Here is a 27,391-nt window from a genome sequence, read left to right on the forward strand (position 1 = left end):
AATACCAGGTACCTGCATAGCCATATAGAAAGACTTTATTTCTGTCTTCTATTCCCCAAAATATTTATGCATTTTACAATATAGAGTCAGTGGCTTTTCATAGGAAATATTTCAAAGAAGAAATATATAAATGTATCATAAAGTATAAATATAAAAATATAAGATATAGCATATAAAATAATATAAAATTTATAAAAATATAAATATATTTTTAATATAAATAAAATAAAATAAAATAAATAAATAAAAATATAAATATATTTTTTAACCAAGTCTCTTCTCATTGCCAAATCCAGTAGGCAAAAGTTAGGTTTCCTCTTTTGGACATTTTGACTTGATAGTTATTGGTGTACAATAGTTTATTTTCTACCAATGATGAGTGAGTTCCTAAAGAAACAATGGTTTCAGAGTGAGGATTATAGGTTAAGGTATACTCAGATGCAAACTCTTACTTTCTCAGGAATCTTCTAATGGATATATTTTCACACACACACACTCTCTCTTGCGCTCTCTCGCTCTCTCTCATTAAGTAGCCTTATCCATCCAAAATAGTGTCTGCTTTATGTTTTAATCTCAAGCAGTACAGCTTCCACTGTGTATTTGGATATTTCACTGTATCTAATGGTAAAGGAATGGATGGAATAAGGAATCTGAGTATGACTATGGGTCAATCACTTTATCTTATAAATGTAGAGGTTGAAGGAAAACATGGTGGAGAAGCCTTTCTGCAACTCAACTATGGCTCATGATTACATAATGTTACTTCAGTCCCCTATTGTCAGTGGGCAACAGGCATAACAGGTGAGTACGAACAGGCACTTCCTGAATGTATCTCAGACCCTGCAGTTTGGGCTCTGGGAAGTAACAGAACTGTGCATTCTAGGAGGTACCAGAATAGCAGGGTTGGTGGAAAATACCAGAATTGCCTTATCTGAACCATAGCCAGGATGGAGAAGTACTAATTAAGAGTAGATTGTTTCAGAGTACTATAAACAGTAGTCCCAAGTGAAGAGCCCCTTGAGCTCTCCAAGGACAGCAGCACATGACACATTTGATCTCCCTCTAAGCTGGAACGCATCTCAGGGGTACCACTGAGAGGATGCACATCTTAGGGTTGACCCTTTGAAGAACAAGCTTGTCCACAGGCAAACACCAACAAGGAAGCAGGGATACCCCTGAGGGGATGTGCATCTCAGGGCTGACCCTTCGAGGAACAAACTCATCTGCAGACAAACACTGACAAGGGAGTAGGGTGAGTAATTTATTCTAGGGGGTGGTTTGGAAGCATGCAACTACCTACCAGGACCCTGCAACAAGTTTCAGGTGAAACTTGTCATTCTCAAATTTTTAAATAAGTCACTGTTTCTTTGTAGCAAATTCTGTATTAAATTGGCTGATGATCAAATGCTGATGAAGTGCTGTTAAAATCGTACAATTTAAAGTTGTTATTTGTAAAATGAATCCTCAATTGCCGCTACATTAAAGTTGTGTAAAAATCTATTCTGCAGCAACATTGTATTGGGTTTATGTGGAAGGGTTTTGGTAGATAGAGTTCTGTAGGGGTGGACTCTGTGAATAGAGCCCAGAAACTGCCCCATGATAAATAAGGCCAAGTTCCAAGTAGCTCCAAAATGGGAGCTGGTATCTGTGCAGCCCTTGGAATCCTCCACACACAGAAAGGTGGATCTAGCCTTTAAAAAGGCTACAGACCATGGAGAGGAGCATAAGGTGGAGCAGGTTTTCTGGCAGGAATATTACCCATGGTATATACATACTGGAGCAGTCTGTTCCTGAAGAACTGCACCCCATAGTACGGATCCATACTGGAACAATTCTTGAATAACTGCAACCTGTGGAAGGAACCCCACACTGGAGTGGAGGAGGGAGGAGCACCAGAGACAGCGTTATGAATTGGCCACAACCTTCCTGTTCCCCATCTGCCTGCACTGTTCAGGGGAGGAGGAGGAAGAATGATCAAGAGTGAAGCTGACTCTGGAAAGAATGCTGGTGAGGGAAAGGTGTTTTTGGTTTGTTTTTAGTTCTCACTATCCTGCTCTGTTCTTAATTGACAAGAAATTAATCTACCCCAAGCTGGTAACCGGTAAGCAATCTATACGTCCTCATCTCAACCCCCAAGTGTTTTCCATTGTATTTTCTCCTGCTGTCCTGATGAGGATGGGGAGTGAGAGAGTGGTGCTGTGGGCACCCTGGCAGCCAGCCAAAGTCAACTGATCATACATATAAGTTAATTATTAACAATGGTTTAATACTTTTAGAAACACACTATACTACAGTCTGTAATAATATTTTAAATATATTTAATATTTTAAAGAAAAAATGTTTTATCTCTACACACTTAATTTTCGTTTTTCTTGTGTCACTTCACACTTCACAACTTTAAACACAATCTTATGCAAATTAACAGAGTAATTACGGAGTATTTGGTGAACAATATCATAAAGATGTCTACTACAGGGGATTTTTTTTCCTAGTACTGGTTTTATAGCTTTTGATTACAAAGATTTAAGGGAACTGATTAGTGTTAAAATAAAAGCATTAAGTCTTGTCTCTTTGTTTATGGTGTAAATATAAGTATACCTCCATTAACTTTTTCTTTACCTACTCAAAGGAGTTGTGTAAGCGTGATGGTTCATGAAAAAAGTGTAATGAAAACAACAACAACAACAACAATCTGCTATATCTTATCTGAATGATCACTTAAGAAAGGTTTTTTACATAGCGAAGAAGTCTAGTCAGAACAGCAGAGCAGTCCCTTTACGGAAAAAGATCAAAGAACAAGTAGGACAACTTGCTCCCATGCCCTTGGCAATTAATGATTTTCATTCTGTAATCATAGAATCATAGAATGGCTTGGGTTGAAAGGGACATTAAAGATCATCGAACTTTAATCCCCCTGCCACAGGCCACCTACTAGATCAGGTTGGTCAAGTCACCATCCAGCCTGGCTTTGAACACCTCCAGAATTGGGCATCCACAACTTCTCTTGGCAAACTGTTCCAGTGCCTCACTGCCCTCTGAGTGAAGAATTTCCTCCTAACATCTAATCTAAAACTCTCCTCGTTCAGTTTAAAACCACCACCCTTCATCCTGTCATTATCTGTCTCTGTAAAAAAAGTAGTTCTCCATCTTTAAATCCCATGCAACACTACAGGCTTGGGGCAGAGTGGCTCGAAACTGTACAAATGAAAAGGACCCAGGGGTGTTTGTCGATGCTTGCCTGAACATGAGCCAGCAGTGTGCCCAGGCTTGTGTGTGTGTCAAGCATCCTGGCTTGAATCAGGAATAGATAAGCCAGCAGGACCAGGAAGGTGATTGTCCCCATTCTCTGCTCTGGTACACACCTTGAGTGCTGTGTTCAGTTTTGAGACCCTCACTATAAGAAGGATATCAAAGATGTCCTGGAATATGTACAGAGAAGGGCTACAAAGCAAGTGAAGGGCCTGGAACACAAGACCTGTGAAGAGCAACTGGGGTTGTTTAGTCTGGAGAAGAGGAGGGTGAGGGGAGATCTTATTGCTCTTTCCAACTACCTGAAAGGAAGTTGTGGGGAGCTGGGGGTTGAGCTCTTCTCACAAATAACTAGTGATTGGACTAGAGGGCATAGCCTCAAGCTGTGCCAGGGAAGGTTTAGGATAGAAATTAAAAAATCACAGAATCACAGAATTGTAGGGGTTGGGAGGGACCTCAAGAGATCATCGGGTCCAACCCCCCTGCCAAAGCAGGTTCCCTACAGCAGGTTGCTCAGGTAGGCATCCAGATGGGCCTTGAATATCTCCAGAGAAGGAGACTCCACAACTATCCTGGGCGGCCTGTTCCACTGCTCTGTCACCCTCACCATGAAGAAGTTCGTTCGCATGTTGGTGCGGAGCTTTCTGTGATCCATTTTTTGGTCATTATCCATTGTCCTGCCCCCATAAACCACTGAAAAGAGGTTGGCCAAATCCCTCTGTCTCTCACACTTAAGGTATTTCTAAATATTAATAAGATCCCCTCTCAGTCTTCTTTTCTCAAGTTTGAACAGACCCAGGTCTCTCAGCCTTTCCTCATAGAGAAGATGCTACAGAAGATGCCTTGTGTTATCTTTGTGGCCCTCTGCTGGACTCTTTCCAGGAGATCTCTGTCTTTTTTTTTGTATGAGGAAATTTCTTTTAGGAGAGATTTCTTAGAAAGAGTAGTCAGGCATTGGAACAGGTTGCCCAGGAATGAGGTGTAGGGGACCATGTCTCTTGTGCTTAGGGACATGGTTTAATGGGTGACATTTGTAGTAGGGTGATGGTTAGACCAGATGATCTTGAAGGTCTTTTCCAACCTTAATGATTCTATGACTCCTGTAGGTATTGAAAGGCATCAATGGAGTCTCCCAGAGCCTTCTCTTCTCCAGGCTGAACGTGCCCAGATCTCTCAGCCTGTCCTCAGAGGAGAGGTGCTTCAGCCCTCTGATCATCTTTGTAGCCCTCCTCTGGACCACAGGTCCACGTCTGTCTTGTGCTGGGGGCCCCAAACCTGGATGCAGTACTCTAGGTGGGGCCAATCACCTCCCTCAACCTGGTGTTCTTTTGATGCAGCCGAGGACACAGTTGGCCTTCTGGGTTGCAGGTGCACACTGCTGGCTCATGGCGAGTCTTTCATTCATGAGAACCCCCAAGCCTCTCTCTGCAGGGCTGCTCTCAGTAAGCTCTTTTCCCAGTCTGTACTCTTGTCTGGGATTGCCTCAACCCAGGTGTAGCACCTTACACTTGGACTTGATGAACCTGTCCAGGTCCCTTTGAATGACATCTCTTCCATAATAATATCATTTAGCTAGTCATAATTCAAATTTAAATTAGTAGGGATAAATTTCTTTTACATCAAAATGTCATTCTCAAAGTTTCTGACTGAAGCCATTTCTTAAGATGAGAATGATAAAGATCATATTTCTGAGGCTTAATTCTGCAACAAATTCTTTAGTGATTATAAGTCATCCTGGGTTTGTATCTTCACTGTATCTCTGCTTCTTTTCCCTCACCTCATTAAATCCTTTGCCATCTTCAAAGCATGAAGACAACATATTAACTGTAAACTTAATTCTCTGTTGCAGATACATTATATTAAAGAAAGTCAACCATACTAAGACTCTGCAAGCCTCTTGCAGAAAACTGCAAAATCAAGTCCAGCACATTAAATTTATGAAATATTGGAAGGACTTAGATATGAGTGCTCTTAGTAACAAAACTACAATGAAAAATCAATTAATGTGCAGTAACTGCAGTCAACTCAAAATGCAGTTATTACTGTACATGTAGAGTATTATTGTAAAAAAGTCTGATCCTGACCTGAGGTACATTTAGACATGAATTTGATCTTTCTACTGAAAATATTTTGTTTGTTTGTTTGTTTGTTTTGTTTACTTGTTTTTTTTTTTTTTTTTTTTCCTAGAAACATATTTTGTTTGGTTGTTTTTTTTGATAAAGGTAAAAATGTTAAATACCACAGATGGAAAGATGGACATTAATGAATAACAAGTTGGACATTAATGAATAACAAGGCTTCTAACAAGTTTTTTATGCTTTTCAAAATCTTCTTTTTATTTGCTTGTGAATGATAGCTGAAGAACTGAGAATATAATCAAGAATTCTAGATTTGTACTGCAAAAGTGCAGAATGGAAGAAATATGCTAATGAATGTTCCAACTGCTTTAATCAAAATCTTGAAATACAAATACTATAAACACAAAAATACTTCTTACTTACATCAAATAGATAAGGAAATTCTGGTTCTAACTAAATGTATTTAACATACTTGAGCAATATTAAATAATATAAATTAGAGTACCTAGAAATTCAACCTTATTTTAACCTATCTTTTCTAAATAAAAGTAATCCAGGAATATATGTGCTTTAGTCTTTTATATTCCTCTGGATTCAAATCTGTAAGAATATAGTCAATAATGGTTAATATATATTTGCTTTTTTTTTTTTTTTTTTTTTTTTCTATTCCTAATATTACTTAGTCTGACTATACAAATAATTGGCTGACAAGTCATGGTTTCAAAAGGCCACATTGGTATGCAATCACCACATTAGAATCATAGCTTTACTGTGTAAAAAGTGCCTTAAAATTCCTCCTGTAAAGTTAGTGATCAATATTGCATAACTGATGAAAAAGCTGTCGTATTGTATTGCAGAATAATAAATAGCAATATTAAGCTTTTCTGTGCAGCCTTCCATCCTTAAAGGTATCACATCCTAAAAGGTTTCAGAAAAGCACAAGTCAGAGCAAATGAAACCAAATGCCAATCTCAGGGCCAAAACAAAGGTATTTCCTCTGACATTTCAGTTTTTAGGAAAACATTACTTTGGGAGATGATATGGTTGCAGGCACCCTTTTCCAAACTCCTAATAATGCAAATTTTGTCATATGACCTTTAGGAGTGTAAGACTCCTTTGTCAAGACTCTCACTTCCTTCCTCATATGCAGTCTTCAGAATGGTCTGTAATCACTAAACTGATATGGTATGTAATTGTGTACTGATGCCCCTAAGATTAGAAATTAATATTTCTTGTTGCAAACATAATTAAGAATGTTTCTGTTGATTTAAAATGTTATGGTGTGGAACTGGTTTTTGGTTTTCTTTTAAACACATCTTACTTAAAACAGCACATATGAATATATTAAGTACTGATTTCTTATTGAAAAAAAAAAAAGAGGGAGAGAGAGGGAGAGAAATCATGGCATAGACATTTTATGACAACATGTAATACTGTTATCTATGTCTTTCAGATAGAGATCATTTGAAGTCTGTACTCACATATTTCTGAGGACTGAACAACTGACTATAAAGAAATTTAGCAATATTTTTTAGTGGTCAAGAAGTTATTTATTCTGTTTGGAACAAGGTATAACACTCAGTCATAAATGTGATTTTCCACTACAGGCCTTTAGTAATTTTGTGAACAGTTGTTGCTTATTACAATAAAATAAAAAATAAAATTAATTAAATAAATAAACTATAGTTGGTGCAGCTAGGAGAAATTATTTATCATCATCTCTGTCATGGGAATATTGCATTTGCATATGTTAATTACATCCTGTTCTTAACATCCACCATGAAATGCCAAGTAGCTTAGCACATTAGCCTGAATAATTTTTGCATGTGTTCATTAAAAAAAATAATAAAAAAAATGGTTCGCTTCCCACACTTATTAGAGATACCCAAGGTCATCTTGAATAATGACTTCAACCAAATGCAAGTCATGCCTCATGATTAATCCTATAGGACTACGCCATAAAAAAATATTTGGTGCATAAAGGTGCACCTGCAGAAATATTAGCTCTCTGCACTGAATAGATTTTGGAAAACTATTCCTCTATGATCATGAAAGCCTTTATTCAGCTTTTACCTAGCTCCAAAATCAAGTTATTAACTTTCAGTGTCTGTAGACACTCATATTTTCTGGTTTTGCACATTCCCAAGAAGGCATGTTTTGACGGACTAATTCATTAGCTAGCTCATGCTGAAGCCTGACCAGACCCAGAACACCAGTGTTCCTCAATAAATACTTCCTATGGCACTTGATGTAGCAGATGTTTGGGATGGCTTTAAGCATGCTCAGAAAACAATTGCCCTTTCAATATCACAGAACCCTGGCCTTCATTTTCTTTCTAATTATGAGTGGGATTTTTTTCCCCCATATTTTATCTAAGAAGCTATACCTTAGAACAAGACCCTTAACCACTCTATCTAAATGGATCCCTCACCCTCACCTACAGTCTCTCAAGAATACATGTTAAACTATTAGAAGTTTTTGAGAATAGGTAAAGAGATGGTACTCCATTCTCCTCTTTTGAGGAGAATCTTTTTTTTTTTTTTTTTTTTTTTTTTTTTTTTAACTATTCAGAGTAAGTATCGGTATTTATTGCAACAAGGAAGTCTGATTTTGGACTGCTGTATATCAGTTTCACACTGATACCAAGTTCTTCCATATTATTTATCTAATTGTTTTCTTAATGTAAATGATCAAATATTATTGGCAACAAAATTCTTTTTAAAAAGCAAAAAAAGCTCTTCTGGGCTCTTTGAACTATCTTTATGAGACCAATTTTGCATATTGGAAAGCATGTCCCTTGAGCCCTGAGAGACATTTGGAGTGTCAAACATTATTTGTACCTCTCCTCTGTCCTACTTAGCTCCAAATATAGGCAAAATGAAAATACTCTTTAATAATATTTTTCTTTTTCACTTTCTGAGGTGCCTCACTCCCCCCTGTGACTAAATATGACTCACAGGATAGAAGATCCTCAATTCTAAATAAATATGAAAAGTATAAAGGTTTAGACAATGATAGTCAATTTTTAAGCAAACTTCTTTACTGCCTTGATAACTAAAGTTTAGATCAAAATACTTCAGTGATAAAGGATGTTCAGTTTCTCAGAAAAAAAAAAAAAAAGTATATTCAGGTTCTCAGAACAAATAGTAAAATGGAAAAAATAACACAAAACAAACTGACGTGTATTGTATACCAATTTTATTACAACACTGACAGTTTTATGGAGTTTCAAAAATATAGTTGGCAGCACGGAAGAAAACCAATTCTCGAGTAAGCAATTTTTTTATTTAGGTCAGACTGGACAGTTGTCAGGCTCAAAAATGCAGCTCACAAAATGCTTCAGCCAGCTCCACGCAGTTGGAAGCTAATCTACTGTTATTGTCTTTCTAACTGTTAAGTGAATGTTCTGTTTTTCTTGAGTTAAATTCCCCCCAAATGGAAAGCATTGATTATATGGTAAAATACACATATGATACATCACAGCAACATATTTATGAATCTTCATCAACTCTGAACTGGAGAAAAAGCAATAAAAGAAATGTAAGTGAAAACTAAAAAGCCAAGGATTTTTTAATGGATCTTAAGTTGTGACAGCCTATCTTAAGAAAGTAGGGGACACATCATCTTTAAAATAAGGCCTTGTTCATCCAGAAACAAACAAACAAACAAAAACATCAAACAAACCAACCCCTGTCAAAAAAATATTGGTTTTGTAATTTTGCATTTTCATGTTCTTTACTGGTTATTTATTTGATACGAGTTTTGTGCTAAATATAGAATATGTGAAAATAGGTGTTTTTTCTTTTGGTTGTTTTTGTTGGTGGTGGTGGTGTTTTTTTTTTTTCTGTACTGGTTATAAATTGCTGGAAAGCGTTAAAATCATATCAGGAAAATTGTGATCAAATCTTTTCTTAGTATCTAATTCTGAAAATTCTTGTGCTTGAGATAGTGGTAATATTACCAAAAGCCAAGAGGTTACTGAAATCAGTATTATTCATGGAATATTTCATGTATTAATAGAATTATTCATATCCATAAAAGTTTGAAGGATTGGATGTTTGGTGCAATTCAAGGCTGAATTTTTGAAGGGACCACATGTCCAACAGGTTTAATCATGAAATCACAGAAAGGCAGATGTTGGAAGGGACCTCCACAGGTCTCCTTGTCCAACCTCCCTGCTCAAGCAGGGGGACAGGTTGCCCAGGGTGATGTCCAGGCATCTTTTGAATTACCTCCAAGAATGAAGACTCCACAGCTTCTCTGGACAACCTGTGCCAGTATTCCCACCCACATGGTAATCAAGTGTTTCTTGATAATCAGACAGAACCTCCTATGTTTCAGTTTGTGCCCATTGTCATGTTACTGGGCATCACTGATAAGAGCCTCGCTCCATCCTCTTTCCAAACTCATTTCAAATATTTGTACACACAGATGAGATCCTGCCCAAGCAGGACCCTGCCCAAGACCCTTTTCTAGGCTAGAGAGTCTCAACCTTTCCTCATAGGAGTGATGCTCCAGTCCCTTCACGATCTTCATCACCCTTTGTTGGACTACCTCCGTGAGCTCCATGACTCTCCTACACAGAGGAGTCCAGAACAGGACACTACTCCAGATGTGACCTTACTAGTGCTGAAGGTACAGGCAAAGGATCATCTTCTAGAAATACCTTTATCTAATGCATCCCAGGATACCGTTAACCTTATTACTTATTTTAGCCTTTTTTACTATTTATTTAGCCTTACTTACTGCAAATGATGTGATGTTGAATAAATAAAATATTTTATTTATATGGTTAAAAAAGCAGTAATAACAAAAAGAAACAAAAATACATTGTGGCATTCAGAGTATATTTACTATTGTATTTAAATAAATGCCTATGGCATGATATCTATATATGATATCCTGTAAATTAGCTAATTCAAGAATTCACACAGACATAGAGAACAGCACTACTATTCACCTCTATACTCAATAACAACTTAGCAATACTTATCCAATGGCATTAACATTTTGCAGCAATATTTATCTAGAGTTAATAAACATATAACTGAAAAGAGCTTTTGTTCTAAACAAGAGATTTATTAAAATGTTTTTTTTGTTTTGTTTTGTTTTGTTTTCTAATTTCATACTCTTTCTTCCGTGCAACAAAGCAAGAATAAAAGTAGCCAATTTAATAAATGAAAAATTGTTCTTACCATGACAACTGGGCAGAGCCCTGTTCCATCCAGGTCTTCCATCATCTCCCATGATACAAGTTAGCGTAGAATATCCTTGAAGAACATAACCTGCATCGCAGTAATAAGTGACAGTTGAGCCCAGTTTATAATCCATTCCAAGCCTCGTTCCATTCATTATATTTCCAGGATCAAAGCAAGACTCACGTAGTTTTGCTATAAAAGAAAAACGTAAAGAAAATTCTGAATATAATCTAAAATATCATATGATTTCTAGAATTCTCTCAAGGTCTTCTTTGACCACCCTGTAGTCACATAATGCACTCTTTACTTTTATTTATTTTTTATTTTTTTAAGAATCCCTCCCTTTTACATCAATTTCCTGTGACTGTAGTCATCTTTCCTTTATTTTAAAGACTGGGTACATTGCTATATAATGACCCAAACCATATCTCTTATATTTTTCCCAGATAATTCCCAGATTGCCATCACAAGAACTATTTATCCAGAGTTCACTGTGAACAATGATGTAGTTATCCATTTGGATGAAGTCAGATCTTATGGTCAGGAAGGAAGACTGAGGAAAATGTTGGCCTGCTGCTGAATGGGGCAGGTGCCCTATTGAAAAAGGATACAGAGAAGGCAGAGTTGCTTTTTATTTCCTTCATTTTTTTACTGCTAAGATCAGCCCTCAGGAATCTCAGACCCTGGAGACAAGAGAGGAAGTACAGAGAAAGGAATACTTTCCCTTGGTTGAAGAGGATTGGATCAGAGATTATTTAAGCAAACCTGACAAAAAAATCCATTGTCCCTGATGGAATGCACCCACATGTACTGAAGGAGCTGGCCAATGCTATTGCTAGGCCCCTGTCCATCATCTTTGAAAGGTTGTGGGCAACAGAAGAGGTGCTTGAGGATGGGAATAAAGCCAATGTCATCCAGTCCTCAAAAAGGGCAAGAAGAAGAGCTACAGGCCAGTCAGCCTCACCTCCATCCCTGGAAAGGTGATGGAGCAGCTCATCCTGGAGGTCATCTCCAAGCATGTGGAGGATAAGAAGGTGATTAGGAGTAGTCAGCATGGATTTGCCATGGGAAAATCATGCTTAACCAATACAATAGCCTTCTATGATGAGATGACTAGCTGGGTAGATGAGGGGAGAGCAGTGGATGTGGTCTACTTCGACTTCAACAAGGCCCTTGACACTGTTTCCCATAATATCCTCATAGACAAGCTCAGGAAGTGCAGCCCAGATGATCTGACAATGAGGTGGATTGATAATTGGATGGATGGCAGAGCTCAGAGTGCTGTGCCTAGCAGTGTGGAGTCTAGTTGGAGGCCTGTAGGCCTGTTGGAGATCTGTAGGCCTGTTGGAGGTGGTGTGTCCCAGACTGGGTCCAGTTTTGTTCAATTTATGTTGAACAGTGATCTTGACAATGCAATGGAGTGCACCCTAAGCAAGTTTGCTGACAATATAAACCTTGGAGAAATGGCTTATACTCCAGAGAGCTGTGCTGCCATTCAGAGAGACCTTAACAGGCTGGAAGGTTGGGATGAGAGGAACCTCATGAAGTTGAACAAGGGCAAGTGCAGGGTCCTGCACCTAGAAAGAAATAACCCCAAGCACCAGTACAGGTTGGGAGCTGACCTGCTGGAGAACAGCTCTGTGGAGAGGGACCTGGGAATCCTGGTGGACAGCAGACTGACCATGAGCCAGAAATATGCCCTTGTGGCCAAGCAGGCCAATGGTATCCCGGGGTGCATTCAGAACAAGGGAGGTAATCCTCCCCATCTACTCAGCCCTGGTGAGATCTTACCTATGCTGTGTCCAGTTCTGGGCTCCCCAGTACAAGAAGCACATTGAACTTCTGGAGCGAGTCCAGAGGAGGGCTACGAATAAGTTTGGAGGACTGGAGTACCATCAGGACCCATAGATGTATCTTATAAGGTCCCATGGACATGTGCACCTTCGGGTTCCTTAGATGGTCTTGAACCAGATCTGCTTCTACACAGGGAAGTTCATTATTCTTCCAGTCCCTCCCTTTGCCTTCTGGGACCTGGGCCATGTGTCTGGAGCTATTGTCAATGAAGACTAAGACAAAATAGTCATTATGTAACAGCCTTCTCCATGTCCCAGGTGACCATGTCTCCCGTTTCCTTCTGGAGAGGGCCCACAATTTCCCTAGTCTTTCTGTTATGACCAGTGTACCTACAAAACCCTTTCTTATCGCCCTTGATGTCCATGGCCAAATTTAATTCTAAAAGGGCTTTGGTTTTCCTAAGCTGATCCCTGGCTGCTTGGACAATCTCTCTCTATCCCTCCACACTGATGTTTTAGTGGTTGCTGAGCAGTGCTTACACTAAGTCAATGTCTTCAGTTTCTCATACTGACCTGCCAGAGAGGAGGTTGGGGGTGCAAAAGAACAAAAGAAGCTGGGAGGGGACAGAACCAGAACCGTCCAAATTGATTTTCCATACTGTACAACATCATGTAGAACAATAATACTGGGAGGGTTGGCCAGGAGGGCAGCTACTGATCAGGGACTGTCAGAGCATCATTTGGCCGGTGTAGAGCAATTGCATTGTGTATCACTTGTTTTCTGCATATATATGTATTAACCTGTATTTATCAACAGGGAGGAGGAGCGAGTGAATGGGTCTGTGGTGCCTAGCTCCCTGCCAGATTAAACCACAGCATTTCAATGAACTTACATACTGGTTGACTTAGGTGCTTCCTAACTCTTTCTTACTCCACTATGGATAAAGCTACACTCCAACAAACCCTTCTAGTATGCTCAGGGAGGACTGGGGACAAAATATGCCTGAGGTAAAAAGGTATTAAGTACCACAAACTTTTCTCATTCCTATTCATTGAGTCCCTAGCCCACTGAGCAATGGACCACTATATTCACAGAATCATAGACTCATTAAGGTTGGAAAAGACCTCCAAGATCATCTGGTCCAACAATTAAAGGTTTTCTTAAAAGTTTCTTATTGTTTTCAATTTACTATAAGGCCATCCTTGACCATCACGGCACTGATCATTTCTCTGGTAAGTGAGTAACTATTCCAGCAGAATTTCAGAATTTCCAGAATTTACCCTGGTCAGCTACAGTGTCACCTGCATCAAGAAATTGTAACAAACACAGTCAAGAGATGCCCTGAAGTAGCTATTGGAGTAATTAAAATCCCCCAAGATTACCAAGGCTACATTTCTTCCAGATATGAGTTTTTTTTTCTTGGCCAACTAGTCTGTATTAATCATCTACAACAACACTATCTGTAGTTACTTTCCTCAATAATCCAATCATTCTCTGTTCTTGAAAATGCAGAACACAAAACAACAGCTCTTACTCCAAGTAGTTTAAAACTTGCAAGTGTACACCTTAAACAAATTCTTCCTCTGCCTTGTTTATTGTATGTAACACCATTAACTGCTTAGTACATTGCCTGCCCAGTCACGCATTATGAGTTCAAAAGACACTAGGTTCATAAAGCATTCTGTTAAGAGTTTTTTCCTTATTTATGTAATTACTATTTTTGGCTAAGTTAACTGCATGTCACTTTTCTATTGCAGATGTCATACTTACAATGTTTTAATATTTACAATCCAGTAATGACAATATTAGAATAAAACAGATAGTACCAGAGTCATGTAAGTGAAAATATTTATTTCTAAATGTAAAAGCTGTCCTATTCAAATTATAGTTTGAATTTTTGTTTTAGTTTTCAAACATTCATTCATTGTTGCTTGATTTTTTGCTTTGAATATGAGGATGTTTACTAAATCATTCCAGATTCTTAAATATGTAGACACAGACTGGAAATAAACAAGACACTAAGAACAATTTAAATCATTATTATGAAATGTTACAAATGTTCTTTTGCCATCTAATAACAGTTATATCGCTTTCAAATTTTAAGACTTGACAGTTACTACACTCTTATGATACCCCTAAAAATAAATTAAGCAGTGCAAGGTCAAATTTAGCAGAGAGTCCCAATTAAAACTGAATAATTCACCAAACAAGGTGTTCCTCTGCTCATCAGTTTGATCTGTCCGAATTTACTAATTCTTGAAGTTATTTTTATTAGAGATTTTAAAATGGCTCCTTTGGTTTATGTCTCACTCTTCAAAGGCAGATGTTGAAATGCATACTCTGGATATTCTGACAATATATCAGGTAAACAGGAAAAATTAGAATTAGGTTGATTACTCTCTCAAACTATCCCTTACTTGCATACAGTAAGGGATACTTGCATCTATTATCTACATCCTTTTATTACTTAGATTTTCAGTCCCTTTACAGAAGGGGAAGATCTATATATTGTCTTTGAGATTAGAGATTCGTAGAAGCACAGAAATAAATTATTTTAGTGGCACATACACAGATTAATAGTAATGTTAGAAATAGAATTCTGCCTGTATTCCAGACTACAGCAATTCATTTCTTTGTTTAAACCTAGATCAAGAATGAGAAAAGACTGTGTCCCAAGTGAGTATCTTCCCAGCTTTGATTGTTGTATGAGAGAAACCCTTTAATTCCACAAGACAATAATGTATTCAACTGCACAACAGAAAAAAAAAAAAAAAAAAAAAAAAAAAAGATTGGTCTTTTTGAAAAATCAATATAGTTGCTTGTTCTAAAAAAGTTCTGCATCGCTGAGCTGCTTTCAATATCACTCTCATCTTCATTTATCATTCTTCAATTTAATTGAGAAGCTAGAAGAAATATTTTAAAGTGATGTGGAACAGTGCATACACCTTGGTTTACCATCAACATGTGGAAGAGCTACTTTTAACATATTAGGACCAGATCATATTGTGGAGACGATTTTCTTTACATACATAGAATCCAAAGGCTTTAGGAATGTAAAAGAACACGTTGTGGGTTTGCCAAAGTAACAACATCATCAAAGTAACATTTTTTTCATTTTGTATACCTTAATCTTTACTAATTTCTTTCAGAATACATGAAAAAGAAAATCAGTCCAAAGAGGTTAGTCTGTATCGCCACTGTTCTAGCAATATCCATATTTTCCCTCTGGTTGTCTTCACGGATTATTGGATATTTTTTCTATTCACTGTATAATAAATATTTCTGTTTCTTAAGTCACACAGAGAATTTTGAAAGGTTATACTGATTATGACTTTTACAAGCCTATATTTTCCTGTTTACTGTGTTATGACCTCAGATATTTCTGTCTGAGATATGTGGACAGATCTATTGTACAAACGTCTAGCTCTAATTTTTCACTATTGGTCCTAGCTTCTAGGACACAATTTCATTTGACAGGAATCGTAAATTCAAATATTTAAATATGCCCTACTATAAAGGGAAAAAAAAAAACACTAATTATATTCTGGGAAAAAAAAATGCATCAACGTTTTGTTACTGCATCAATATTTTGAAACATTTAAAACAATGTATTTTTTTTTTAAATCAATCATTTAACATTACTGGGTAGAAGCTAAATTAAATCATATACTAATTTAAGTCAGAACCTCTGATATGTTTATAATGTTATATTTTGTACATATAGATATGCACATATATAAACATATGTACATCTACATATACAGAAAAACATGCATATAGATATGTGTACATATACACATTATCATACCTATAGACAAAACCAATATATGTCCAGGAATAAAACTGTGAAAAATTAAAGCAGATTAAACTTTACACTTATACTTCAAATATTTTAAATAGAAAACAAAAATGACTTTATTTACCTTTGTACTCCAGGTGGAATCCAGTGAAACTAACAGACCCATCGCTCCGAAAAGCCAAATGCATGGTATTTGAACTGCTTTCTATCCTCTCTGGAAGCTTGCTATCTTGAAAGCTTCCAATTAGTGGGCTATTGCTATCTGGCCCATCATAGATATAGAGAAAATCATAATTTGGTTCTATACTGAAACTGTAGAAGAAAAAAGAGAAATATTAGATAAAATGTTTGGAAAACATTTTCACTCAAATCAGCTTGCCAGATCGTATAAATGTTCTCATTAGCAGTGTTTTTACTGAAAAACAACAACAACAACAACAGAAACCCTATATTGGTTCTCTCTGAACCACTATTTTTCTGCTAATCAGAAAAAAAAAAAAAAAAAAAAAAAAAAAAAGTAGAATTTTAAAATAGAAAGAAATAAACAACTTGAATCAGGAAAAAATCAAAAATAACAAATAATAGGAACCCTTGGCAGAAATGCTTTACAATATAATGATAGTCAGCAGTAGAGTAGATAGTACATAGCTCAGATAGTACACAGTTTAGTCAGACTGAATACTTTCATATAGCCAAGGGGTGATCCTCCATTAACCCTGTTAAGAAATGATAACATTTTGCCCATCATCAGTATAGCTGAAAAGGTTTAGTATTTAAATCTTTCTTTTGAACTTTTTTTTTAAATTTAATTAGTTTAGTTAATTAAATTAATATAGTTCATTCATTTAATTTTGATAATTTTGAACTTAATTTTAATCAAAATGTGGTTAACCACATTTCCTTGTAACATTGTCTGTGTAGAAAGAAGTAAAGCAAAAGATTTGTAGTAAAAGAATGAAGATAACCGCTAGAAATATTTTGTCTCTAGTTGCCAGTATGTCCTGATAAAATAAATGTAGAAATTAAAGACCTAATCCAGCCTCTTCAGTGAAAATACTTTTTTCTAACTTTTGGATTATTTCCAAAATATTTCCTTACAAAATAAATAAAAAAAATTCAATAGCTTTGATTTTTAAAGTACAGTAGTTGGTGTCTAAGTTTAGAAGAGGTAGGTGGAATAAGTCCCACTCAAGAGTCATATGTAACAATACTAAACAGATTTATTTTTTTTTAATCCAAAGTTTTTCTCATATAGGAATTTTGTTGTTGTTGTTTTGTTTTTCCCTCACTCTGGGACAGTCTGCGTGTCATTAGTGAGGCAAGTCTCAGTAAGATCTACTTTGACGACGACTGAGCTTGTCAGTTTCTGTCAGGAATCACAATAACTGTCCAGATTTTTAGAATGACTGGCCAGTAATTGGGATCTATATAGTCTTCATATAAAATACTGGGTTGCACTGTAAAATACTGTTTTTATGCTAAACCTTAGAGTCTCGTATAAATAAATGTAGAATAGAAAGAGCAAATGGTACTTAGGCACCTTTTTAGGTACTTTGAGCTCATGATATTTCACAAAGCTAAAAAATTATATATACATATATTTACAAGTGCTAAAGTACAATATCAAAATGTTTAGCAAGTTAAAACATACTGAAATCTCTAAGCAAATAGTTAACTTGTTAATTACATATATATTTTTGAGCAATTAATTTTTGAGGAAGGAATACTTTATGTCATATATTGTCAATGAATCATCAATGGAATAGTGAAATTAAAGTTTTAAATTTATTATGTTGATTTATATCAGATATTACTGTCTTTGCAATGAATACTTTAGTTTGCGTTCTGATGTCTGAATCATTTACCTAAATATGAAACATAGCTTACTGAATGCTTTTGAAAATGCTTTTGTAAATGAAATGACTTTGTCTAGACTAATCAAACACAATGTAATAAAAGGTTTCCATGGTGCAACATAGTTGGCATTTAATATTATAAAAGTAAATATCAAATATATTTATCAGCAAAGCACATACTATAGCAGCAAATACAGCAGCAAATAAACAGCTATATGACCAACATCACTAAAGAATCATCATATTGCCACTGATCAGAAAAATAAAGCCAGTGTTATAAAACATTCAGCATAAGTAGGGCTTAAATTTGATGGGACATTACCAATACAAATTTTGTGTGATATTACCATATTCCACTATCGGGATGCATATTTTTCACACATAGTAAACATGCATATTAACTTACTTTATGGGTTACACACAATGCACGTATGAGAAGTTCCTCTGTGAATTCTATTAGCTCTATTTAATGTTTCATTGTAATAAAGGGAAATTGATCTTGGAGGTCTTTTCCAGCCTTTATGAGTCTATGATTCTATTTATGAACATGGTTTAGTGGGTGATGGTGGTGGTTGGACCAGGTGATCTTGGAGGTCTTTTCCAACCTTTATGATTCTATGACTCTATGAAATGCTAAAACTGTTCCATTTAATAACCAAAACAACATGAAGTATACTACTGTTCATGAAATGATAGGGGTTACACTAATAAATACATAATATAATAAAACTACATTTAAATACCACTTTTGATATTTTTTATTTAATATCAGATGAATTTTTCTTTAATATCAGATGAATGTCTCATACATTTAATGCAAATGCATTAAAAGACTTTCCTGATGGACTGGGGAGTATTCAGAGTAACCACGTCACCTTCTCAGGAACAGAATCTCAGTAAATTCATCACTATCCCCTTCCACGTTAGTCAGGGTAAACTGAGGAACTGAGGTTTCTTTAACTGAACAGGAGCAATGAGCTGCCAGGCTACATCTCTGTGTGCAGTGAATACCTTAATACCTTTGATGATAATGCTAACATATATAACAATCACTAATCACACTGATAGTTAAATGGTATATATCCAACATCGCTCTATATATCCTACATCGCTCTGAACATCTGCCACTAGTAAAGTCACAGACATGATTTTTAAAATTATGAGCAAGTAGCACTTTACCTGATAAATGCTAATGATATAACATAGTCATTATTAACAGTGATAGTCCAGTCACAGTCTCTGCTGTGGGGATAAGGATGAGGGAAGTTTGGTGAAAGTATAAAACCTGATGAGCCAGTCAAGTTTCCTCCACAGGGAGCTGTGAATAAAAACAAATTGGAATTAAGGAAAGAAGGTAAGAGAAAAAGAAGCAACTATCAGCAATCTGTTCACCAACATTTAACGTCCCCTAAAAGTTAAACAAGAAACAACTGAAGTATCTAAAGGGCCTTAACAGAAAAAAACTGCTGAATTCACATTTCTCCTTAGACAAATACTAATAACACTAAGTAAAGCACTTGGTTTTGAACTCTGTGCCCTTTACTTTGTTTCCGTAACACTATGTGGAGGCTTTTCTGAAAACACTGTGAACTTCAGACATGTTCTAACTGCAGACATAAAAAACATGACTGGATAAGCTTTTCACTTTCTACTTCTTGTTACAGGCATTCTAAAAGAATATTTTAAGGTTATGAAGTATGATTTACTTACACTGATAATGCAACTACCTGCATTTTCACCATACAGAACCGATTAGTAATTCAGATCAAAACTGATAATATAAAAATTCAATAAATATAAAAATAAACAACAAAAAAATCTAGTAATTGCAACTTGCACATTCAATGATAATGAAATTAACCCCCTCATCCTGTCATTATCCAATTAAGCAAAGTCATTCTCCATCTTTTTTATAAGTCCCCTTTAAGCACTGAAAAGTTACAATGAGGTCACCCCGGAGCCTTTTCTTCAGCATGCTGAACAGCTCTTTCAGCCTTTCTTCATAGGAGAGGTACTCCAGTCCCTTGATCATATTTGTGGTCCTCCCCTGGACCCTCTCCCACGAAGACTGACTATCAATACTTAAAGGGTTCTTATAAAAAGGATGGAGAAGGACTCTTTACTCAGGTAGATAATGATTGGACAAGGGGGAATGATTTTAAACTAAAAGAGGGGAGATTTAGATTAGAGGTTAGAAGGAAATTTTTCACTCAGAGGGTGGTGAGGCACTGGAACAGGTAGCCCAGAGAAATTGTGGACATCTCTGGAAGTGTCCAAGGTCAGGTGGGATAGGGCTTTGAGAAACCAAGTTTAAAAGGCACCTATCATTTATAGTATTAGACACAAGACAAATACTGAATACTATCATAAACTATCCAGAAAGGCAAATGACAATCTACTAGGAAAAAAATATTTGTAATGTATTACACAATGAAAACTATATGTAGATTATGTCATCCTATCTTCACAGAATCACAGAATTGTCTAGGTTGGAAGAGACCTCAAGATCATCGAGTCCAACCTCTGACCTAACACTAACAAGTCCTCCACTAAACCATATTGCTAAGTTCAACATCTAAACATCTTTTAAAGACCTCCAGGGATGGTGACTCCACCACTTCCCTGGGCAGCCCCTTCCAATTCCTCACAACCCTCTCAGTAAAGAAGTTCTTCCTAATATCCAACCTAAAACTCCCCTGGCACAACTTTAGCCCGTTCCCTCTCGTCCTGTCACCAGGCACGTGGGAGAATAGATCAACACCCACCTCGCTACAGCCTCCTTTAATGTACTTATAAAGAGCGATGAGGTCACCCCTGAGCCTCCTTTTCTCCAGGCTGAACAAGCCCAGCTCCCTCAGCCACTCCTCGTAGGACTTGTTCTCCAGACCCCTCACCAGCTTCGTCGCCCTTCTCTGGACTCTTTCAAGCACCTTAATGTCCTTCTTGTAGCAAGGGGCCCAAAACTGAACACAGTACTCGAGGTGCGGCCTCACCAGAGCCGAGCACAGGGGGACAATCACTTCCCTAGACCTGCTGGCCACACTGCTTCTTATACAAGCCAGGATGCCGTTGGCCTTCTTGGCCACCTGAGCACACTGCTGGCTCACATTCAGCTGACTATCCACCAATACTCTCAGGTCCTTCTCCGCCTGGCAGCTTTCCAACCACTCATGTCCCAGCCTATAGCTCTGCTTGGGGTAATTGCACCCCAGGTGGAGGACCCGGCACTTGGCCTTGTTGAACTTCATGCAGTTGAAGTTCAGGCCATCAGTCCAGCCTACCCAGATCCTCCTGCAGAGCCTTCCAACCCTCAAGCAGACCGATGCATGCACCTAACTTGGTGTCATCTGCAAACTTACTGAGGGTGCACTCGATGCCCTCATCCAGATCATCGATAAAGATATAAGGAGGACCGGTCCCAGTACCGAGCCCTGGGGAACGCCACTAGTGACCAGCTCCCAGCTGGATTTGACTCCATTCACCACAACTCTTTGGGCCTGGCTATCCAGCCAGTTTTTAACCCAATGAAGCATACGCGAGTCCAAGCCAGTTTCTTGAGGAGAATGCTGTGGAAAACAGTGTCAAAAGCCTTGCTGAAGTCAAGGTAGGCCACATCCACAGCCTTTCCCTCATCCACCAAGCACGTCACTTTGTTATAGAAGGAGATCATGTTTGTCATGCAGGACCTGCCTTTCATAAACCCATGCTGACTGGGCCTGATCACCTGGTTGCCCTGTAAGTGCCGCATGATGACAATCAAGATAATCTGCTCCATGAGTTTCCTGGCACTGAGATCAAACTGACATGCGTATAGTTTCCCGGGTCTGCCCTCCAGCCCTTTTTGCAGATGGGTGTCACGTTTGCCAGCCACCAGTCAACTGGGACCTCCCCTGATAGCCAGGACTGCTGATAAATGATGGAAAGTGGCTTGGCCAGCTCCTCTGCCAGTTCTCTCAGTATCCTCGGGTGGATCCCATCTGGCCCCATCGACTTGCGTACATCCAAGTGCCATAGCAGGTTGCCAGCCATTTCTTCATGGATAGTGAGGGCCACATTCTGCTCCCCATCCCCTTCCACCAGTTCAGGGTACTGGGTATCCAGAGAGCAACTGGTTTTGCTGCTAAAGACTGAGGCAAAGAAGGCATTAAGCACTTCTGCTTTTTCCTCATCTTTCGTAACTAAGTTCCCCCCCGCATCCAGTAAAGGATGGAGATTCTCCTTAGTCCTCCGTTTTGCACTGATGTATTTGTAAAAACATTTCTTGTTTTCTTTGATGGCAGTAGCCAGATTGAGCTCCAGATGAGCTTTGGCCTTTCTATTTTTGTCCCTACACTGCCTCGCAACATCCTTATAGTCCTCCCGAGTGGCCCGCCTTCTTTTCCAAAGATTGTAAACCCTCTTTTTCCTGCTAAGCTCAAGCCACAACTCTCTGTTCAGCCAGGCTGGTCTTTTTCCCCACCGGCTCATCTTTGGGCATGTGGGGACAGTCCGCTCCTGTGCCATTAAGATTTCCTTCTTGAAGAGCGCCCAGGCTTCCTCGACTCCTCTGCCCTTCAAAACCACCTCCAAAGGAACTCTACCAACCAGTATCCTGAACAGTTCAAAGTCAGTCCTCCGAAAGTCCAATACAGTGGTTTTACTGGTCCCCTTCCTGGCTTCTCCAAGAATAGAGAACTCCACCATTTCGTGGTCACTCTGCCCAAGACAGCTCCCGACCACCACATCTCCCACCAGTCCTTCTCTGTTTGTGAAGAGAAGGTCTAGCGGGGTACCTCCCCTGGTAGGCTTACTAACCAGCTGTGTCAGGAAGCTATCTTCCACGATGTCCAGAAACCTCCTAGACTGCTTTCTCTGGGCTGTGTTGTGCTTCCAGGATATACCTGGGAAGTTGAAGTCCCTCACAAGAACAAGCGCTGACGATTTTGCAACTTTTGTCAGCCGCCTGTAGAACCCCTCATCAGTCTCCTCATCCTGGTTTGGTGGTCTACAACAGACCCCCACCATGATGCTTCCCTTGTTGGCCTTCCCGCTGATCCTAACCCAAAGAGACTCAACCTTATCATTCCCATCCTCAAGTTCCACGACATCAAAACTCCCTCTGATATAGAGAGCCACACCACCACCTCTTCCATACTGCCTGTCCTTTCTGAAGAGCTTATAGCCAGACATTGCAGCACTCCAGTCATGAGAGTGGTCCCATCACGTTTCTGTGATGGCAACCATGTCGTAGCCTGCCTGCCGCATGATGGCTTCAAGCTCCTCCTGTTTGTTACCCATGCTGCGTGTATTAGTGTAGATGCACTTCAGCTGGGCCATTGCCTTCTCTCCCAGTCTTGCCATTGTTACCCCTGGCACAGCTCTAACAAGCATTGTTTCAGCCCTGTCCCCCTTCTCACCTAGTTTAAAGCCCTCTCAATGATCCCTGCCAGCTCCTGGCCCAGGATCCATTTCCCCCTTAGAGATAGGGACCCGTCTGCTGCCATCAGGCCGGGTGCTGAGTAAAGCACCGCACTGTGAAAAAAAAAAAAAAAAAAAACAACAAAATTTCTGTGTTGGCACCAGCCTCTGAGCCACATGTTTATCAGGTGGGCTTTCCGTGTCTCTGTACCCCTTCCTGCCACCGTAGGGATGGACGAAAACACCACCTGTACTCCCACTCCATCCACTAACCATCCCAGTCCCCTAAAGGCCCGTTTGATAGTCTTCAAGCTTCTCTCTTCAATGTCATCACTGCCAGCCTGGACTATTAAAAGAGGATAATAGTCAGAGGGGCGAACCAGGTTGGGAAGTTTTCTGGCAATGTCCCTGACCCTGGCCCCAGGGAGGCAGCAGACTTCCCTACGGGTAGGGTCAGGCTGACAAACAGGTCCCTCTGTTCCCCTGAGAAGGGAGTCACCCACAACAATTTCTGTCCTGGTGGAGGCAGTCCTGAGGCATGGAGCTGGACTTCCTCGCTCTAGGCATCCTCCTGGGTAGACTTACTACCTCTTTCTCAGCTACTGGTCTCTCAAGCTCCAGCACCTCAAAACTTTTGCATAAGGGCACCTGGGAAGGTGGGGCCAGTGGGGGAGGGCATCGCCTGCAATGTTGAGCAGGGACCTGTCTCCATTCCTCCTCATCTCCTAGGTCCCCTGCCTCTGCCTGACAGCAACAGGGCAGGGGGTCCACCCCCATTTGGGGTGTCTCACCCCAGTGCCTGCCCTTCAGGCCGCATAGGGAGTTTCTCCATAAGTCTATCTCGCGCTCACACTCCCTGATATCCCTCAACCTCTCGACCTCCTCCATGAGTTCTGCCACGAGTTGGACCAGGTCGTCCACCTGCTCTCACCTCACGCACATACATGTAGTCTCTTTGCCCCCCGCAGGTGATAGCAACAGGCTCTGGCACTCCCTGCACCCAGAGACCTGAACTGCCGTAGTTTTGAGTGGGCAGTCGGTCTGGGTGTGTACAGACTTCCTGGACAGCACACTGTGCCTGGTGTCCACCATTGCAGCTGAGCTAGCAGTAGACTGCCATTAGAGGAGGTGTTTGTATGGGCGGGGGGGTGCGCTTTTTCCTTCCTGCTTGCCCTGCCTGCGTGAACTGCCACGCCACTTCCTTCTGACGCGCCACACCCTGTTTGCCCATCCTGTTTGACCGTCCTGGTCGCTCGCGCTCCCTAGGGGCAGCTTTTGAATGGCTGGGGAGGGGGCACTGCTGGCTCCACCTACGCCTTGTTCTCGCCTCGTTCACCTCCTTCCTGAAGGCTGCCTTCCTGAGGGTCCTGACAGCTCCCTTGAGTGGGCTCGGTGCCAGAAAAATTAGCCCTGCCTGTCTGATCCCCCACTCCACTGCAGAATGTGTCTGCCCCAGAGCCAATTGCCATGGCAAGATCGGTTCATAAACCTCTCCGTAGACATAGTGGTAAGCCAGCATTGTACCAGACAGTCTGGTACAGTCTGGTACAGAAATCACAGAATCATTAAGGTTAGAAAAGACCTTCAAGATCATTTAGTCCAACCATCCAACTACCAAGCAATATTACTCACTAAATCATGTACCTAAGTACATCTACCTTTTCCACGGACAATGTCTCCACCACTTCCCTGGGCAACCTGTTCCAATGCTTAACCACTCTTTCTGAGAAGAATTTTATGCTAATTTCCAACCTGAACCTCCCCTGCTGCAACTTGAGGCCATCTTGTCCTATCGGCCTTGAGGCCTCTTGTCATATCGCTAGTTACATGGGAAAAGAAGCCATGGCTCTCCACCTCAACACAGTCTCCTTTCAGGTAGTTGTAGAAAGCAACAAGGTCTTCCTTGAGCCTCCTCTTCTCCAGACTAAACAAACCCATTTCCCTCAGCTGATCCTCATAGGATTTGTGTTCATAGTCCTTCTCTGGACACATTCCAGGGCCTCAATGTCATTCTTGTACTGAGGGGCTCAAAGCTGAACACAGTACTTAAGGTGCAGCCTCACCAGATCTGACTGAGTACAGGGGAACAATCACATCCCCGGTCCTGATGGCTACACTATTTCTGATACAAACCAGGATGCTGTTGGCCTTGGACACTTGGGCACATTGCTAGCTCATGTTCAGCTGAGCATCAACCAACACCCCCAGATCTTTTTCTTTTGCACAACTTTCGAGCCACTCTCACCCAAGCCTGTAGCATCACATGAGTTTGTTGTGGCCAGACTGCATGACCCAGCACTTAGCCATGTTGAACCTCATCCTGTTGGCCCATTGATCCATCCTGTCCAGGTCCATTTTCAGGGCCTTCCTTTCCTCTGGCAGATTGACACTTCCCTCCAACTTGGTGCCATCTGCAAATTTACTGAGGGTGCACTCAATTCCCTCATCCAAATCATCAATAAAGATATTAAACATTACACACATACATATTAACAAAATAAATTAAATACATATTGATATCAGTTGCTTTCATTTTATTTAATAAGAGATATTAAATATATTTATATCACCTCAAATATACATAACTGCTGCCAGATCTTCAAAAAAGCACATATGTCCTTGAACTTTACTTGTCCCATAGCTATTGGAAGTATACATTTTTTCTGAGATCAATAATAGTGATTAGGATTTGCCTTAGACGAAGTTATTGGAAGGTTACCATCTATTCATATACTGTTGTAATTTCTTATTTTTCACCATGAATCAGCTAACCAAGTTGAATGCTTTCAAAATCTATTTAATATGAACTATGTTAACCAGAATAGTATTAGAGACTAAAACAGTATTTCCAGAAATAAATGGTATAATTTTTTCTTTGTAAATTAATGAAGACTGCCACAGTAATGGTAATGTACCATCTTCTAATTATTTCCTTGCATAATTTTACCTTATCTATAAAAGTTCTCAGTGATATGCCCTTACATATGGGCATGTGAATTTTAAACATATCCTCCACAGTTATCACCATTCTTTAATTTTTAAGGCAAAGCTAACAGTGTAATTGACACTGATTTTCTTGCTTTCATTCTCATGGATCATCAAGCTATAAATAACATGGCCTTGTAAGGGAAAGGATAACAACTATCACACTAACAACTACAGAGGAAAGATTCTGTTAATTCCCACTGAAGTTTTATACAGAGTAAATAACAAATATGCATTTGTTTCCTCCAATAAAATTCCTAGAGCAGTAAGATTAATTACACCAGAATTTCAAAATTTTGGAAAGCATTCTTTGATTGTTTTCTGCATACCTATACAGACTGGTGGGTTGGGCTGCCAGAAGTACCGATTTTCTACCTGAATGCAGGTTATTCTCTCATCTCCTTGCAATTCATATCCAGGGTCACACTGAAAAATCACAGTGTCTCCAGGTTCTCTTCCATCCCCATTTCTAGTTCCATTCATAGGGACACCAGGATCACGGCAGGCAGTAGCTACAGAGCCTATCAGAGAAGAGGAAAAAATAAAATAAAGTAGGCAGCTTTTCAATCCATGTTTGTCACATTACATTTTTCTAATCAGGTAGCTCTGCAAATCCAAATTTTTCCTACTGACTTCTAAAATTTTGAGAAATCATCCAAACATATATGGACAACAGTATGCAGCTTTTATAAAAACTTTTTTTTTTTTTTTTTTTTTTTTTTTTAACCACGTTTTAATTATTTACAGTGTCTAATGTTTATTTAATATTTTTTTGGGGGACAGATTCTGTGAAACACTGAAATTTGTAAAAAGAAAAGTAGAAGATTTAGTAGCACCCTGGACACTCAGGACTTTGGGTAGACCTGTGCGGTGTCAAGAGTTGGACTTGATGATCCTTAAGGGTCCCTTCCAACTCAGGATATTCTATGATTCTATGATTCTATGACTTACTAAGAGGAATTATTAATATAAGTAACAGAAAGTAGACTAAGAACCTCAGATTGTAAGCTATGCTTACATACATCTTAAATTCTC

At 39.1% G+C, this 27,391-nt stretch overlaps 1 protein-coding gene across 3 annotated transcripts in view; it reads right to left on the bottom strand.

The window, feature by feature from the left end:
* Window positions 1-27,391, bottom strand: part of CSMD3 (CUB and Sushi multiple domains 3) — a gene marked incomplete at both ends in the record, with an annotated part of 682,849 nt that overhangs the window by 174,690 nt on the left and 480,768 nt on the right. For all 3 annotated transcript variants that reach the window (XM_082754088.1, XM_082754087.1, XM_082754086.1), the window contains 4 exons: window positions 10,523-10,717; window positions 16,243-16,430; window positions 19,154-19,292; window positions 26,686-26,877. In XM_082754088.1, coding sequence (XP_082610214.1) covers window positions 10,523-10,717; window positions 16,243-16,430; window positions 19,154-19,292; window positions 26,686-26,877 — 714 coding nt within the window. The remainder of the gene's footprint in view (window positions 1-10,522; window positions 10,718-16,242; window positions 16,431-19,153; window positions 19,293-26,685; window positions 26,878-27,391) is intronic.

Source organism: Aythya marila (genome assembly GCF_965140915.1).
Source record: "Aythya marila genome assembly, chromosome: 2".
Classification (NCBI taxonomy): Eukaryota; Metazoa; Chordata; class Aves; order Anseriformes; family Anatidae; genus Aythya; species Aythya marila.